The following is a 16,085-nucleotide window of genomic DNA, read 5'->3' on the forward strand; positions in this document are numbered from 1 at the left end:
AATGTTCCCATTTTACAAGCTTCAAAGGCATATTTGCCAACTGCAGCCATTTAGTAACATAAGATTCAGAATACTATCAAATTTTCTTGCAAAAAGCAAAGGCATTTAGCATTTTAGCCCTAAATATGGTAGCTTTAACAAGGGTAAAGATACATGTTCTATGTTTTTCAGAATTAAGGGCAATGAATTTCAACACCCATACTCTCTTCCTCAATCCCCAAGCTTTGGAAGCACCGGTCTACGCAACGTAGGCAGCCATGTTCAATGGAAAATATCAAACAGCAAGTCCCTACAACAAAACTTGCTAGAAAGAACACTCTTAAGACTCCAAAAATCAAAGTGAGTCAGAAGCCAATAGCTTCTATGAGGCAGAATGCTGTAAAGAACATTTAAGGCTCAGGTCCAAGACTATCAGAATTCCAGGATCACTAGAAAATGTTCTACAGAAACAAGTTTCCATTTTTATGATGTAAAGGGAGAGGAGACAACTTGACAAAAAGACATTACATTCTGCTTTATAAAGTTTTCCAGGACAACATCTATTTCACAAATCAAACACTCACTGACTTGAACCAAAAGCAACATCCCCACTGACTTGAACCAAAAGCAACATCTAAGGCAACTGTTGTTAATTACAGGATACTGTTCTCTCTCCCTTCCATGTAACTGTTGTTAGTTACAGGATACCTTTCTCTCTCCCTTCCACAGCTCTTTTAAAACCTGAATAGATGCTGCTGCCCAAATCACAGAAAGGGAAACGCAAACATTTCTCCCCCGGCCCTAAATGCCTAAGTTTTCATTTCAAAGAACTGTCCCTTGAAGTTCTATGATCAAGCAGACTCAGTTTCACAAATATAAACTCAAAAACTATAACTCAGGATTGAAAAAAAATCTAGTTCAAAATATGTAGGCAATAAAGCTCAAAATCTTTTAAGTATCAGACAGTAACTAAGCACCTGCTGCTATGTAGACTGCCATTAGTAATAAACCAGTCTTCCCTCTTAGGTTTCTACCCCTCTTCCTGAACAGCAAAAACAGCTTTAGAGGCCATTATTTCAGGAGGTCAGAGTGCACACTGCACAGCTGAGCTTCAACCTGTGTTCTTGGCTTGTACCTGCCAGCAGAGCAGGATCCCTCCACCATCTCACCACACACCTTCTCAACATGAACGCGGACATGCACATAAATCTAGGACATTCTGAAAGAAGGGGAAATAGTCAGTCATGAGAAATCTTGTCCATACGGATGGGGGATCTCACAGTAGACAAAAGTCTAGCCCATAATGACTGAAAGCTCATTTGAGAGTTAGGAGGGGAAGAAAAATCTTTCATATTTAGGTAAATTAGGTGAGATAAAATATTTTTTAGTTAACACACAAAGGCCGCATGAAATTCTGGAGCCTTTCAACAACAGAAGACAGGAAGAAGGACTGGGCAAGCAGGGAAGAAAGAGACATTCTGCACTCATTTCTGTTTTAAAAGTAGGTTTGAGATGTTTAAACAGACTTGCCTCATAAAAGAAGTACCTGGCAGGGCAGTGTGCTGAAGAGCTCTGAGCGAGAAGATGCGTACTTATTTGAGATGTAATTCCAGGAGCACAGGAAGTCACCTGCAAGGAATCCTGGTTAGAATCTCAGGTAGAACCTGAGGCCTTGCCGGAGGCTGGGAAGCCAATGACCAGGATATGCAATAAGCAAGAGATGGTCATAGAAAGTCAAAGCAAATAATATAAAGACAGCAAATGGAAAAATACGTCCATAAAAGGTCGAATCAGGATGTGTCGAGAGGGCAGGCATGATCCAGGGAAAGGCTAAGTGGCCTTGCTTTTTCCCAGAACCACATGCTGGCAGACAGCGGAGGCAGAAGCGCATGCAGTTCTCCCGACGCCTGAAGATCTCTCCAACCCCTTAAAGTCCACAGGACGAAAACCAAACTCCTTGTGTTTCTCCCACACCCCAGCCTCCTCACTCAAGCCATCCTTCTAGCCGGTCCCGGGGTCAGCCACCCTCCTGTTCATTTTATTTGAGATGCATTCTCCACAAAAACTTTGAATAAGAAAAAATAAAGGAATTTGTTTTCAGCTAATTTACGCACTCAAGAGCTTGTTCTCATCTCTGTTTTTCTCGGAAAATTTTTGCACAATCCCTCCTTTCCTGACTCACAGGAATGAAATGTGAAAGTAAACGGTTTTGAGGACATTTTAACAATAATCTTCACTTCCTTGTTATCTTCTCTGAAAATCAACCCCTAAAGTCAAGCACAGTAACCTTAGTAATTTTTAAATTGGAGAGATTATGTGCCCTAGGGGACCTCTGGCAATATCTGGAGACATTTTTCATTGCTATAAATAGGGGAGGTAGGGCCAGGAGCGGTGGCTCACGCCTGTAATCCCCAGCACTTTGGGAAGCCAAGGTGGGTGGATCACCTGAGGTCAGGAGTTCGAGACCAGCTAGGCCAACATGGTGAAACCCTGTCTCTACTAAAAATACAAAAAATAGCTGGGCATGGTGGTGCACGCCTGTAATCCCAGCTACTTGGGAGGCTGAGGCAGGAGAATTGGTTGAACCCAGGAAGCAGAGGTTGCAGTGAGTCGAGATCAAGCCATTGCACTCCAGCCTGGGCCACAAGAGCAAAACTCCGTCTCAAAAACAAAAAAAAATAGGGGAGGTGGTGGTACCGGTCATCTAGTAGGTAGAACTCAGGGAGGTGGCTCAACATCCTACAACGCCCAGGACAGATGCCACAACAAAGATCAGCTGGCCCAGAATGTCAACAGTGCCAGGGTTGAAAAAACTCGTTTTAGGAAAAAAGAAAACAAAAGAAACAAAGAAAATGCTTCATAATAAAAATATCCTAATATTCTCTTATGCTTTTTTTTTTTTTTTTTTTTTTTTTTGTTGAGACGGAGTCTCGCTCTGTCAGCCCGGCTGGAGTGCAGTGGCTGGATCTCAGCTCACTGCAAGCTCCGCCTCCCGGGTTTACGCCATTCTCCTGCCTCAGCCTCCCAAGTAGCTGGGACTACAGGCGCCCGCCACCTCGCCCGGCTAGTTTTTTTTTTTTTTTTTGTATTTTTAGTAGAGACGGGGTTTCACCGTGTTAGCCAGGATGGTCTCGATCTCCTGACCTTGTGATCCGCCCGTCTCGGCCTCCCAAAGTGCTGGGATTGCAGGCTTGAGCCACCGCGCCCGGCCTATGCTACTTTTTTTTATAAACACAAACAGACAAAGCACACACTGTGTCTTAAAATTCCACATTTAGAGTTAATGAGAACTGATGTTTGTTATATGCCAGGATCTGCAGCTGGGCAGGAGGGAGAGGGCAGGTCAGCTCTGATTCCCTAACATAAACCCCTCCTTACTAAATGGTAACACGACTTTATCTTTGGGTACTGCTCCAGAGTGAAACACCTTACCAATAAACATCAACTCCAGCCTTATGTTTTATTTAATTCGATTTATTTATTTAGAGATAGGGTCTCACTCCGTCCTCTAGGCTGGAGTAAAGTTGTGCGATTTCTGCTAACTGCAACCTCTCCCAAGTTGAAGGGATTCTCCCGTCTCAGTCTCCCAAGTAGCTGGGACTACAGGCGTGCGCCTCCAGGTCTGGCTAATTTTGGCATTTTGGGGGTTAGAGATGGGGTTTCGCCATGTTGGTTCAGCTGGTCTCGAACTCCTAGATTCAAGTGATCCACCCGCCTCAGCCTCCCAAAGTGTTGGGATTACATATGTGAGCCACCGTGCTTGGCCCAGCCTCATTTTTTAAAACAGGCCTTTTGATTTTAACATTTTCTGCAAAACCAAAGTCCTCTGATGTAAACTGTGATCCAGCTCAGACCAGGCATCTGTCTTTGTCTCCCTGCTCCCGGACTATGTAAAAAATTCCCATCACTAAACCTTCTCATTATTTATTGGGAGAGGGGCGTGAGCATGCGTTAAGATTCATGATTCAGACTCCCCAAAAGTGGTAAAACACTTCCAGAGGATCTAAGACAACCACCAAAAACGCCCCTTAGCGTGTGTGGCAAAAATTATATTCGAATGCAAATAATCTTATCAAAGGAATGTCTTCCTTTAAGTTAACGAACGTTCCCTATTACACCTTCCAAAGCTGTTAGGGGCGAGTCCGAGAGCAGAACGTACGCTGCTCTGCCTGGCCTCTTCCTGTGTTCTTGCTCGAGCCACACACCGCGGTCTCAGGAGTCAAGCAGGGCACCTGGCTGCCAAAGCCAGGAAAAGGTTAATTAACAGCGGGCCTCTTCCAGGTGAACGCGAACGCGAGTGGATGTGGGCCCCAAGGTCGGCCAGTAGCTGCCAAGGGAAGGGCGGGCCCGGACCACACCCGACCTCCGCACTCGGGGTCCCCTTCGGCGGGATCCGCGGCTCTCGGGGTGGGTGGTCTCCAGCCGGCCACTCCGGGTATGCCGTCGGTCGTGGAAGGACACCCTTCTATTCAAACTCAAGGGAGAAAGGGATCATTTAAATCCCCCGCATAGCTGCGCGCTCTCCCCGGAAGGCTGCTCCAGCACCGCCGCAGGGCCGGAGCGCCAGCTCCTGCCTAGTGCACCAGCTCCTGCCTAGTGCGCCCCCCCGGACCACGTAGCGATGATGCCACCGTGCCCGGGCGCTCCCAGGTGTGCACGCGCAGGTGTGCGGATTCGGGGAGCGCTCCCAGGTGTGCACGCGCAGGTGTGCGGATTCGGGGAGGGCTCCCAGGTGTACACGCGCAGGTGTATGGACTCGAGGAGACCTCGCAGGTGTACACGAGCAGATGTGCGGACTCGGGGAGGGCTCCCAAGTGTGCGCGCGCAGGTGTGCGGACTGGGGGGTGGTGGGGGGCACCCAGGTGTGCACGTGCAGGTGTGCGGACTCGGAAGCGCGCCCAGGCGTACACGCGCAGGTGAGCGAACTCGGGGAAGGGGCGCGCCCAGCCGTACGTATGCGGACTCGGGGCCGCGAAAGACAGGTCATGCCAGTGAACCCCCAAACCCGGCCCACGCTCCCTGCGCCCCAAGCCGCTCATCCCCAACTCACCTCTTCCAGAAATTTGGTCACATCGTACACCTTGTGGTGCAGGATCAGCCAGGTGCTCTTGCTGTGGTTGTGCTTCTGAATCTCCTCTAGGGTGTAGTACTTCACGGCCTCGTCCGACTGCTCTGCCATCTCGGTTCGCCGCGAGCCAGGCCTAGAACACACAGCCGCGTCGGGTGGAGCAGAGCGCGCGACTCCACCAGCTCCACCCGGGACATTCCCCGAGCCGGGCACAGCTCCGGGGGCTGGGCGGCCGGCTCAGGGGCGGGGCGCAGTAAAAGGACCCCCGACGGTTGGCCGTCATCCTTGTCATTCAAAAGTCACCGCCTTTGGTCGTCCCCCTCCGCCTGCCCAAGCGTGGTCCCGCCCAGTGTGCGGGTGTTAATTGGCTGCCGGAGGTGCCCTTCACAATCTCCCGACCGCCGCAGCGCGCAGACTCCACGGAGTCTGCGCGGAAGGGCGGGACGAACTGTGGCTAGGGAGGAGGTGAGAGGTCGGGGGCGTCCCAACGGGTTAAGCGTGCGAGTGAGCGAGGTGTACCAGTGGGCATGGATGGCAGGTGCAGAGTCCATTCTTGGGCGGGCGGCGACCTGGGCAGCGAATCGCGGGAGTTTCCTATTCGCAGCAGCCCGAGTCCCAGACGTTAATTTGTAACAAAAGTAGCCATGGCCAAGTCCATAAAGGGGGCGTCTCGGGTAGCCCTTCGCATGCACGGAAGAGTTGAAAGCCCCGTGCGCGCTAGAAAACGGTTTCGCAACTGACTTCGGGAAGCAAATGCCCTGCGCCCCAAAAAATAAAGTTGGCGAACTGTGCTTGACCTCGCTGGGTTTTGGAATCCCTCGTCCTCACAGGAAAAAAATCCAGGGAAATCATCTTTTCCTTAAAAAGCAGAAGTGTCCAAATTATTTCTGTGACTGAAGTAGTTTGGCTGCGGTTGGCCAGTGACTGGCAAGGCCTTGGTTGTGCATTTAAGCTAAATCAGATTCTCTTCTAGGAGTCTGGAAGCGAACCTCCCCAAAGGGCACCCTCTTTCCCTTCTGAGGCAGGGAAAATACCGCATATAAAGAGCTACAAATGTTTGAAGGAGGAAAAAAAGAGAAAAATTCCAGCATGTTAAAATTTAGTATTTTATTTAGGCCCTTTTGAGCATGGTAGTTAATTCCAAAAAGAACCGCACTAGAGGTTTCACATGTGGGGTTGTCCACCCTTTCAGGGACACACAAGGTTCCAATACATAGTAGGTGTCTGATGAATGTGAGCTCCCTTCCCCCTGCTTACCTCTTCCATAGGAAAGAATGCCTATCCAGAAAAACACAAAACACACACGTCAGGCCTCTGAGCCCAAGCCTGCACATATACATCCAGATGGCCTGAAGCAACTGAAGAATCACAAAAGAAGTGAAAATGACCGGTTCCTGCCTTAACTGATAAGACAATCCCCTGTCCTCCTGCTCATTGCTCCATGAAAAAGATCCACTTACGACCTGGGTCCTCAGACCAACCAGCCCAAGGAACATCTCACCAATTTTAAATTGGGTAAGCAGCTTCTTTTTACTCTCTTCTCCAACCTCTCTCACTGTCCTTCAACCTTTCTCCTTTCAATTTTGGCACCACCCTTCAATCTATCCCTTCCCTTAATTTCAGTTCCTTTCCTTTTCTGGTAGAGACAGAAGAGATGCGTTTTATCCATGAACCCAAAACACCAGCACTGGTCACAGACTCGAGAAGACAGTGTTCCCTTGGTGTTTAATCACTGCAGGGATGCCTGCCTGATTATTCACCCATATTTCAGAGGTGTCTGATCACCATAGGGACACCTACCGTGATCCTTCACCTTGGTGGCAAGCACCACCTCCCTTGGGTGGCAAGTGCCACCCCCAACCCTCTGTGTCTCTACTCTCTCTTTTCTCTGGGCTTGCCTCCTTCACTATGGGCAATCTTCCACCCTCCATTCCTCCTTCTTCTCCCTTAGCCTGTGTTCTCAAGAGCTTAAAACCTCTTCAACTCTCACCTGACCTAAAACATAAACACCTTATTTTCTTCTGCAATACCACCTGACCCCAATACAAACTTGACAGAGGTTCCAAATTGCCAGAAAATGGCACTTTCAATTTCTCCACCCTACAAGATCTAGATAATTCTTGTCATAAAATGGGCAAATGGTCTGAGGTGCCTGATATCCAGGCATTCTTTTACACATCAGTCCCTCCCTAGTCTCTGCTCCCAATGCGACTCATCCCAAATCTTTCTTCTTTCTCTCCTGTCTGTTCCTTCGGTCTCCACCCCAAGCTCTGAGTACTTTGAATGCTCCTTTTCTACGGACCCATCCGACTTCTCCCCTCCTCCCCAGGCTGAGCCAGGTCCCAATTCTTCCTCAGTCTCTGCTCCCCAACCCTATAATCCTTCTATCACCTCCCCTCCTCACACCCAGTCTTGCTTACAGTTTCATTCTGTGACGATCCCTCCCCCACCTGCCCAACAATTTCCTCAAAAAGAGGTGGCTGGAGCTAAAGCCATAGTCAAGGTTAATGCTCCTTTTTTCTTTATCTGACCTCTCCCAAAACAGTTAGGCTCTTTTTCGTCAAATATAAAACCCCAGCCCAGTTCATGGTCCATTTGGCAACAACACTTTAAAGGCTTTACCGCCCTAGTCCCAGAGGGGCCAAAAGGCCGTCTTATTCTCAATATGCATTTTATTACCCAACCCGCTCCCAACATTAGAAAAAGCTCCCAAAAATAGATTCCAGCCCTCAAACCCCACAACAGGACTTAATTAACCTTGCCTTCAAGGTGTACAATAATAGAGAAGAGTGGCAATTACTTGCCTCCACTGTGAGAGAAACCTCAGCCACATCTCCAGCACACAAGAACTTCAAAACTCCTAAACCACAGTGGCCAGGCGTTCCTCCAAGACCTCCTCCCCCAGGATCTTGCTTCAAATGCTGAAAATCTGGTCACTGGGCCAAGGAATGCCTGCAGCCTGGGATTCCTCCTAAGTAATGTCCCATCTGTGCGGGACCCCACTGGAAATTGGACTGTCCAACTCGCCTGGCAGCCATTCCCAGAGTCCCTGGAACTCTGGCCTAAGGCTTGCTGACTGACTCCTTCCCAGATCTTTTTGGCTTAGTGACTGAAGACTGACACTGCCTGATCACCTTGGACGCCTCCTGGACCATCACAGATGCTTTAGGTAACTCTTACAGTGGAGGGTAGGTCCGTCCCCTTCTTAATCAATACAGAGGCTACCCACTCCACATTACCTTCTTTTCAAGGGCCTCTTTCCCTTGCCTCCATAACAGTTGTGGTTATTGACGGCCGGGCTTCTAAACCTCTTAAAACTTCCCAATTCTGGTACCAACTGGGACAGTATTCTTTTATGCACTCCTTTATAGTTATCCCTGCCTGCCTAGTTCTCTTATTAGGTTGAGGCATTTTAACTAAATTATCTGCTTCCCCGACTACTCCTAGGCAACAGCCACACCTCATTGTCACCCTTTTCCCCAGTTCAAAGCCTCCTTCACATCCTCCCCTTGTATCTCCCCACCTTAATCCGGAAGTATGAGACACCTCTACTCCCTCCTTGGCAAGTGATCATGCACCCCTTACCATCCCATTAAAACCTAATCACCCTTACCCCACTCAATGCCAATATCCCATCCCACAGCACGCTTTAAAAGAATTAAAGCCTGTTTTCACTCACCTGTTTCAGCATGGCCTTATAAAGCCTATAAGCTCTCCTTACAATTCCCCCATTTTACCCCTCCACAACCCATTAATCTGTTGTGGATCTCAAAGATGCTTTCTTTACTATTCCTTTGCACCCTTCATCCCAGCCTCTCTTTGCTTTCCCTTAGACTGACCCTGACACCCATCAGCCTCAGCAACTTACCTGGGCTGTACTACCACAAGGCTTCAAGGACAGCCCCCATTCCTTCAGTCAAGCCCAAATTTCTTCCTTATCTGTTACCTATCTCAGCATAATTCTTCATAAAAACACATGTGCTCTCCCTGCTAATCATGTCCAGCTAATATCCCAAACCCCAACCCCTTCTACAAAACAACAACTCCTTTCCTTCCTAGGCATGGTTAGGCACTTTCACCTTTAGATACCTGGTTTTGCCATCCTAACTAAATCATTCATTCTCCCCATTTCGCCATATTTACCTCTTTCCTATTCCCCACCCAGACCACACTTGGTTTATTGAGGATAGTTCTTCCAGGCCCAATCGCCAATCACTGGCAAAGGCAGGCTATGCTATAGTGTCTTCCACATCTATCACTGAAGCTGCCGCTCTGCCCCACTCCACTACCTCTCAGCAAGCCAAACTCATTGCCTTAACCCAGGCCCTCACTCTTGCAAAGGGACTACATGTCAATATTTACACTGACTCTAAATATACCTTCCATATCCCACCCACCATGCTGTTATATGGGCTGAAAGAGGTTTCCTCACTACGCAAGGGTCCTCCATCATTAATGCCTCTTTAATAAAAACTCTTCTCAAGGCCACTTTACTTCCAAAGGAAGCTGGAGTCATTCACTGCAAGGGCCATCAAAAGGCATCAGATCCCATTGCTCAGGGCAATGCTTATGCTGATAAGGTAGCTAAAGAAGCAGCTAACATTCCTACTCTGTCCCTTACAGCCAGTTTTTCTCCTCGTCAGTCACTGCTACTTACTCTCCCACTGAAGTTTCCACCTATCAATCCGTCCCCACTCAAGGTAAATGGTTTTTGGACCAAGGAAAATATCTCCTTCCAGCCTCACAGGCCCATTCTATTCTGTCATCACTTCATAACCTCTTCCATGTAGGTTATAAGCTGCTAGCCTGTCTCTGAAAACCTCTCATTTCCTTTCCATCTAGTGCTCCATCTGCTCTTCTACTCTTCAGGGATTGTTCAAGCCTCCTCCCTTCCCTACACATCAAGCTCGGGGATTTGCCTCTGCCCAGGACTGGCAAATTGACTTTACTCACATGCCCTGAGTCAGGAAACTAAAATACCTCTTGGTCTGGGAAGACACTTTCACTGGATAGATAGAGGCCTTTCCCACAGGGTCTGAGAAGGCCACCATGGTCATTTCTTCTCTTCTGTCAGATGTAATTCCTCAGTTTGGCCTTCCCACCCCTATACAGTCTGATAGCGGACCAGCCTTTATTGGTCAAATCACCCAAGCAGTTTCTCAGGCTCTTGGTATTCAGTGGAACCTTCATACCCTTTATCATCCTCAATCTTTGGGAAAGGTAGAATGGACTAATGGTCTTTTAAAGACACACCTCACTAAGCTCAGCCTCCAACTTAAAAAGGACTGGCCAGTACTTTTACCTCTTGCCCTTCTCAGAATTAAAGCTTGTCCTTGAGATGCTACAGGGTACTGTCCATTTGAACTTTTATATGGATGCACTTTCTTGCTCGGCCCCAACCTCATCCCAGACACCAGCCCTCTAGGTGACTATCTTCCAGTCCTCCAGCAGGCCAGACAGGAAATTTGCCAGGCTGCTAATCTTCTCTTGCCTACTCCAGATTCCCAGCCTTATAAAGACACCCTAGCTGGATGGTCAGTTCTTGTTAAGAATCTGACCCCTCAAACTCTACAACCTTGATGGACTGGACTCTACTCAGTCATCTGTAATACCCCAACTGCTGTCCTCCTGCAGGACCCTCCCCATTGGGTTCACTATTCCAGAATAAAGCCGTGTCCATTGGACAGCCAGCCGGATCTCTCCTCTTCCTCTTCCTCTTAGAAGTCACAAGTACTCACCCCTACTTCCCTTAAACTCACCCACATTTCTGAAGAACATAGTAACCCTTATGAGCCTAATACAGCCTTTCATTTTGTTAGGTCTATTCTTCCTTACCAGACTCTTTGCAACAGGGCTTTACGCAGTCACCCCCACTACTTAGACTACATCCCAAAAACTTTTCATCCCTGCTATCTTCTGTCTAGTCATACTCCTATTCTTCGTTTTCACCTATCCATAAATGCCCTGCCCTTGTCTACACTGCCGGCTTATACTTTTTCTCCAAACCATCATAGCTGGTCTTGGTCTTATCCCCTAACCGCCACTGTTAACTCCCTCTTGGAATGGATACATGACCCCTGTGGAAAAGCACACTCCAATTTTTTCACCCACTTTACATTTCCAGTTTTGCCTTACACAAGGTCTCGTCTTCCTTTGTGGCTCCTCCACCTACATGTGTCTGCCTGTTAATTAAACAGGCACATGTACACTAGTTTTCCTTACCCCCAAAAATCGATTTGCAAATAAGACTGAACAGCTTCCTGTTCCCCTCATGACACCAACACTTCACTAGTATTTTATTTTGTTTTTCTTATTATTAATATAAGAAGACAGGAATAGGCTTTGACTTACTCACTGCTGAAAAAGGAGGACTCTGTATATTTTTAAATGAAGAGTGTTGTTTTTACCTAAATCAATCTGGCCTGGTATATGACAACAAAAAAAACTCAAGGATAGAGCCCCAAAACTGGCCAACCAAGCAAATAATCATGCTGAACCCTGTTAGGCACTCTCCAATTTGAAGTCCTGGGTTCTCCCAATTCTTAGTCCTTTAATACTTGTTTTTCTCCTCTTATTCAGACCTTGTGTCTTCCGTTTAGTTTCTGAGTTCATACAAAACCATATCCAGGCCATCACCAATCATCCTATATGACAAATGCTCCTTCTGACAACCCCAGAATATCAACCCTTACCATAAAATCTTCCTTCTGCTTAATCTCTCCCACTCTAGGTTCCCATGCCACCCCTAATCCTGCTCGAAGCAGCCTTGAGAAACATCGCCCATTATCTTTCCATACCACCCCCCCCAAATTTTCCCCTCCCCAACACTTCACCACTATCTTGTTTTGTTTTTCGTATTAACATAAGAAGACAGGAATGTCAGGCCTCTGAGCCCAAGCCTGCACACATACATCCAGATGGCCTGAAGCAACTGAAGAATCACTAAAGAAGTGAAAATGACTGGTTCCTGCCTTAACTGATGACATTACCTTGTGAAATTCCTCCTCCTGGCTCAGAAGCTCCCCGACTGAGCACCTTGTGACCCCCGCCCCTGCCCGCAAGAGAACAACCCCCTTTGACTGTAATTTTCTACTACCTACCCAAATCCTATAAAACTGCCCCCGCCCTAACTCCCTTTGCTGACTCTCTTTTCTGACTCAGCCCACCTGCACCCATATGATTAAAAAGCTTTATTGCTCACACAAAGCCTGTTGGTGGTCTCTTCACACAGACGCATCTGACAACATACACACACATTTTTTAAGTATTCCAAAATGATCACTTTTTTTTTCATATCAAGCAAACATTTCCAAGTGTAACATTTTGTTATTCAGAGATATTTTTAAGGACTAAGTAGTGTTAAGAAGGTAAATTATTTGTATTATACTAATCAGTCGTGGTTCATATACAATATACAAATATTTTATTTCATGTTAACCAACAAAAATATGTTGAAATGATTTCCAGTCTTTAATTGTGAAATAATTGTAGGTTCACAGGAAGTTGCAAATATAGTAGAGGTGCTGTGTACCCTTCACCCAGTTTCCCCGGATGGTTACATCTTTTTGTAACTGCAGTACAATATCAAAACCAGGAAATTGGCATTGGCACAATGTATGAGCCCACAGTAGACCCCTCTTATCCTCAGGGAATAGTTCTAAGACTCCAGTTGATGTCGGAACCCACCAATAGTACCAAACCTGATTGCCACTGTGAAATTTGATCATATAAATTGGGTCATTCTTATCATGCCCAATTAAAATAAAGTCAAGAGGCCGGGGGGAAAAGCACTCAGGAAACATCACATATTATCCTAAGAATGTAGTTCTCTGCAACCCTACCCACAGAAACTGGCTACTGTTAACTTAAAACCAGTTTTATCTAATAGCTATTGAAACAACCTGCTTCTACTGTAAGACTTTCTACCCACCATCAACACTCACCAATCAGAACTTGCCAGCTCCCCAAAACTTTACTAGTGCTAATGAACTTTCAGAACAATACATGTGACTCCTTTTTATAAAACCTCAAACTTTCTCTTGATTCCTTAGACATAGAACAATGTCCAATGTCGTGTATGCTTGAACTTGTGATTCTTGCTTCCCAAATAAAATGTTTTAGATTCACCTCTGGATTGTATTTCACTTGGACATACTTGGTATCAGAAGTGGGATTCCAAAGCTAACTCATCTTGGCTTCAAGGTTTGGATGAGGGAATTTTCCTCTTCATTTAGAGAAGGCATTATCTCTCTTGGTAAATATGTACTTTGTTTTCTATCAGTTCTTGCGTTTACTTGGCCTTTGTTTATTAGCACTTGCATCTAATTGGCGAGTGCTAAATCACCTAGATAAATTTAGTCACAAATGGGCTCTCAAAGTTCAACGGCATGGCAAGATTTTTTTTTTTAATTCCACCTGGTAACATGTTTAAACATCACAGAGATCATTCAAACAGTCTAAACTAAAAGACCACAGCTATAAAATCATACACCACAAATAAGACTTAGATTTCAATTGATACCTTGAGGCAAAAAAAAAAAAAATCAGCACTCAAAGATTGTCTAATTACAAAATACCGTCTCAAAGCTAGCTGGGAGGCTTTCCTCTCTGGAGCTTCCCCTCCCCTTCTTACAATTCCTCCTCTTCACCCTTTTGTAACCTAAACTCTCTTTTTCTAAAACACCTAAGTTATTCTGGCATGCTAATTATTTAAGTAAAAACACTTGAAACCAGCAGATATAAAATCAAATTGTTTTGACCTTTGTGCTGCTTCTTAAAAGCTAAAGATTAAATTCTCATGTAAAACACTATACTATAAGGAGTAACAGCATTCTTATCTTCAAGGACAAATATTTGAGAACAAGAAAACACTGTACAGACCTCATTAGAGTAACTCTTATCTCCTACCCCTCCTCACGTAATTCAGACACATTTCCACAGTTATTCTTTGTCCAGTCCACTATATTGGTAACTGCCTCAAACTGCTTTACTAAAAATTGGTTTCACAGCCTTTATAGGACTACAAACAAAAAGTTAAAAGCTTAGCCTTCTCTCATTTTGTCAGAAAATAATTTCAATTCAACTGCTTTTTAAGAAACCAGTATGTATGTTTCACTATGTCATGACTAAAATTCTAAAATAAAATCTGTAAGATCTTTATTTACATGTATGTGTATGTGTTTAGATGTGTTTATGCACATATACATGTATTGTGTGGTGTGTTGCATCTACATGATAAAACCTGGTGTAGTCGGCCAGAAATCCCTTAAGGAATTCTATTTAGATAAAATATGTACTCATATAAAATATGTAACAACCCTAAATATTTTTACTTTGCCTTACTTAGACAAATTCTTGATAAATTAATTGGTTTTTAAATTGTTGATAAAATAAAAATAGAAAAGTCTTCAAAATTGTCAACACTTTTGGCTGGGCTTACTGGTCGTATATTTGCCTCTGCTAGAGTTCTTAAGGTTATAAAGCTATAAACCCAGCCTGAAACAAAATAATGTTTGTGTATGCAGTTCTTTGATTGATAAGGTTTAATATTGTTGATTTAATAAAAACAGCTGTATTTTCTGAGTTATCAACGGGATACCCATGTATTAAACTTTAAGGTTCTACCTTAGGTAAACACTTGATATTAACAGGCTATGAAATTGGTTAATAAAAAATAAAATAGTGACTAGCTCTAATATTTTAATTTTCATAAGTAATCTAGGTATAATTACTTAAAAATAAATTAGGTAATTGGAAATGAAATTAACATTTATAAATGAAGCTTCCATGCAATTTAAAATTTTAAAGTTGTATTAAGTAATAAATATTAAATGACCAAGTTATATCCAAAACTGAGCCAAACTGGTAAATACTTAAAAGTTCTTTCTTGGCTTCTTAAATTTTATAAAAAATACTAAATATATTTAGGTCTATTAATCACAATATGAATTTAGGGAAAAATAATTTTGTATGAGAAAAAATCTTAAGTGATACATTTTTGTCCTGAGATACAATAATTAGTTATTCCAAAATTTATAAAAAAGAAAAACTACAGGACTAAGAATGCGGGCTTGGGAAAATAATGTAAGTTCTAAACAAGTTGAAGAGGACTTATAGAAGGTGGGCTTTGTGAAGGAAGTTTTATTTGCGATTGGATTGGCTGGGATTAGAAAGAAATTGTTTATGTGTTTTTCTAAAAATTAAACACTGGTGTAAAAAAGGAGTTGCTGATACTGGACCAGAGTGTAGTCCTCTGTATTTAAAATAACAAATACTTCCTGAAGTACTGATCTGTCCTTAATAAAACTGCAAGAGGTTTTGATTTTTAATTCTAAAATCTGTTTAACAGCCATGTTCTGAACTGCACAATTTTTGTTTCTGCCATTTCTTCCTGAGATCTATTTAATTTCTCTAGTTTCAGGTTTAAAATGCTGTTCTTTTCATTGAAAATGGTAATTTAATTTCCTGAGGTAAAGTTTTCCTTTTGACATTTCTCAGATTCACATCTCAGAGATTCAACTTTTGCTATATCTCGCTACACATGACTTGTAGGTCCGACATCCCTGCCTTCACCTTTTTCCTCCCCTTGTGAAGGCCTGGGGTAACAATGCTCTTCTCCAACTTTGTTATCAGCTCCTATAACTTTTTTTTTCTAGTTCTAACTCTGCTTTTTTGGCCTGACACCAAAATATTTATCTTAAAGGCCTAGAAAAGCAGTATTTTCCTTCAGTATAACTTGATTCTGTACTCTTAGCTTTTCTTGATGTATATGAATTGTTACATTCATAACTTTGGACATAGCCTTCATATGTCTGCATCAGGTTTGACTTCCAGGTTATCTAAATGAGCTTCCATAAGGAGAAATGCTCACCCTGCAGAAGGTTTTTCTCTACTTTTTTGGTAGCGGGTCCAAGAAAGAAAGATTTTACATTTTGTCAAGATAACTTTCTATGTTGCCTTTATTAGATTTTTTATTACTTAGGAAAACTAAGCTGTAAAAGGGTTAAGGTTTTTATATCTATGTAACTTTCTGGACTGC

General features: G+C 44.2%; 1 protein-coding gene across 3 annotated transcripts in view; it reads right to left on the reverse strand.

Moving 5' to 3' along the window:
- Positions 1-5,294, reverse strand: part of LOC117062319 (cytochrome b5) — a 39,795-nt gene extending 34,501 nt beyond the window's left edge. The window contains exon 1 of one of the 3 annotated variants that reach the window (XR_004428308.1): positions 5,030-5,280. Coding sequence is in view for 2 of the 3 variants with exons in the window: in XM_033175762.1 (XP_033031653.1) it covers positions 5,030-5,158 (129 nt within the window). In the remaining variant the exon portion in view is untranslated. Of the gene's footprint in view, positions 1-5,029 lie in introns of all 3 variants that reach the window. The other 2 variants (XM_033175762.1, XM_033175755.1) reach the window with 2 other exon arrangements.
- Positions 5,295-16,085: the final 10,791 nt, after the last annotated feature.

This window comes from Trachypithecus francoisi, unplaced genomic scaffold, assembly GCF_009764315.1.
Source record: "Trachypithecus francoisi isolate TF-2019V2 unplaced genomic scaffold, Tfra_2.0 Contig01474, whole genome shotgun sequence".
Lineage (NCBI taxonomy): Eukaryota > Metazoa > Chordata > Mammalia > Primates > Cercopithecidae > Trachypithecus > Trachypithecus francoisi.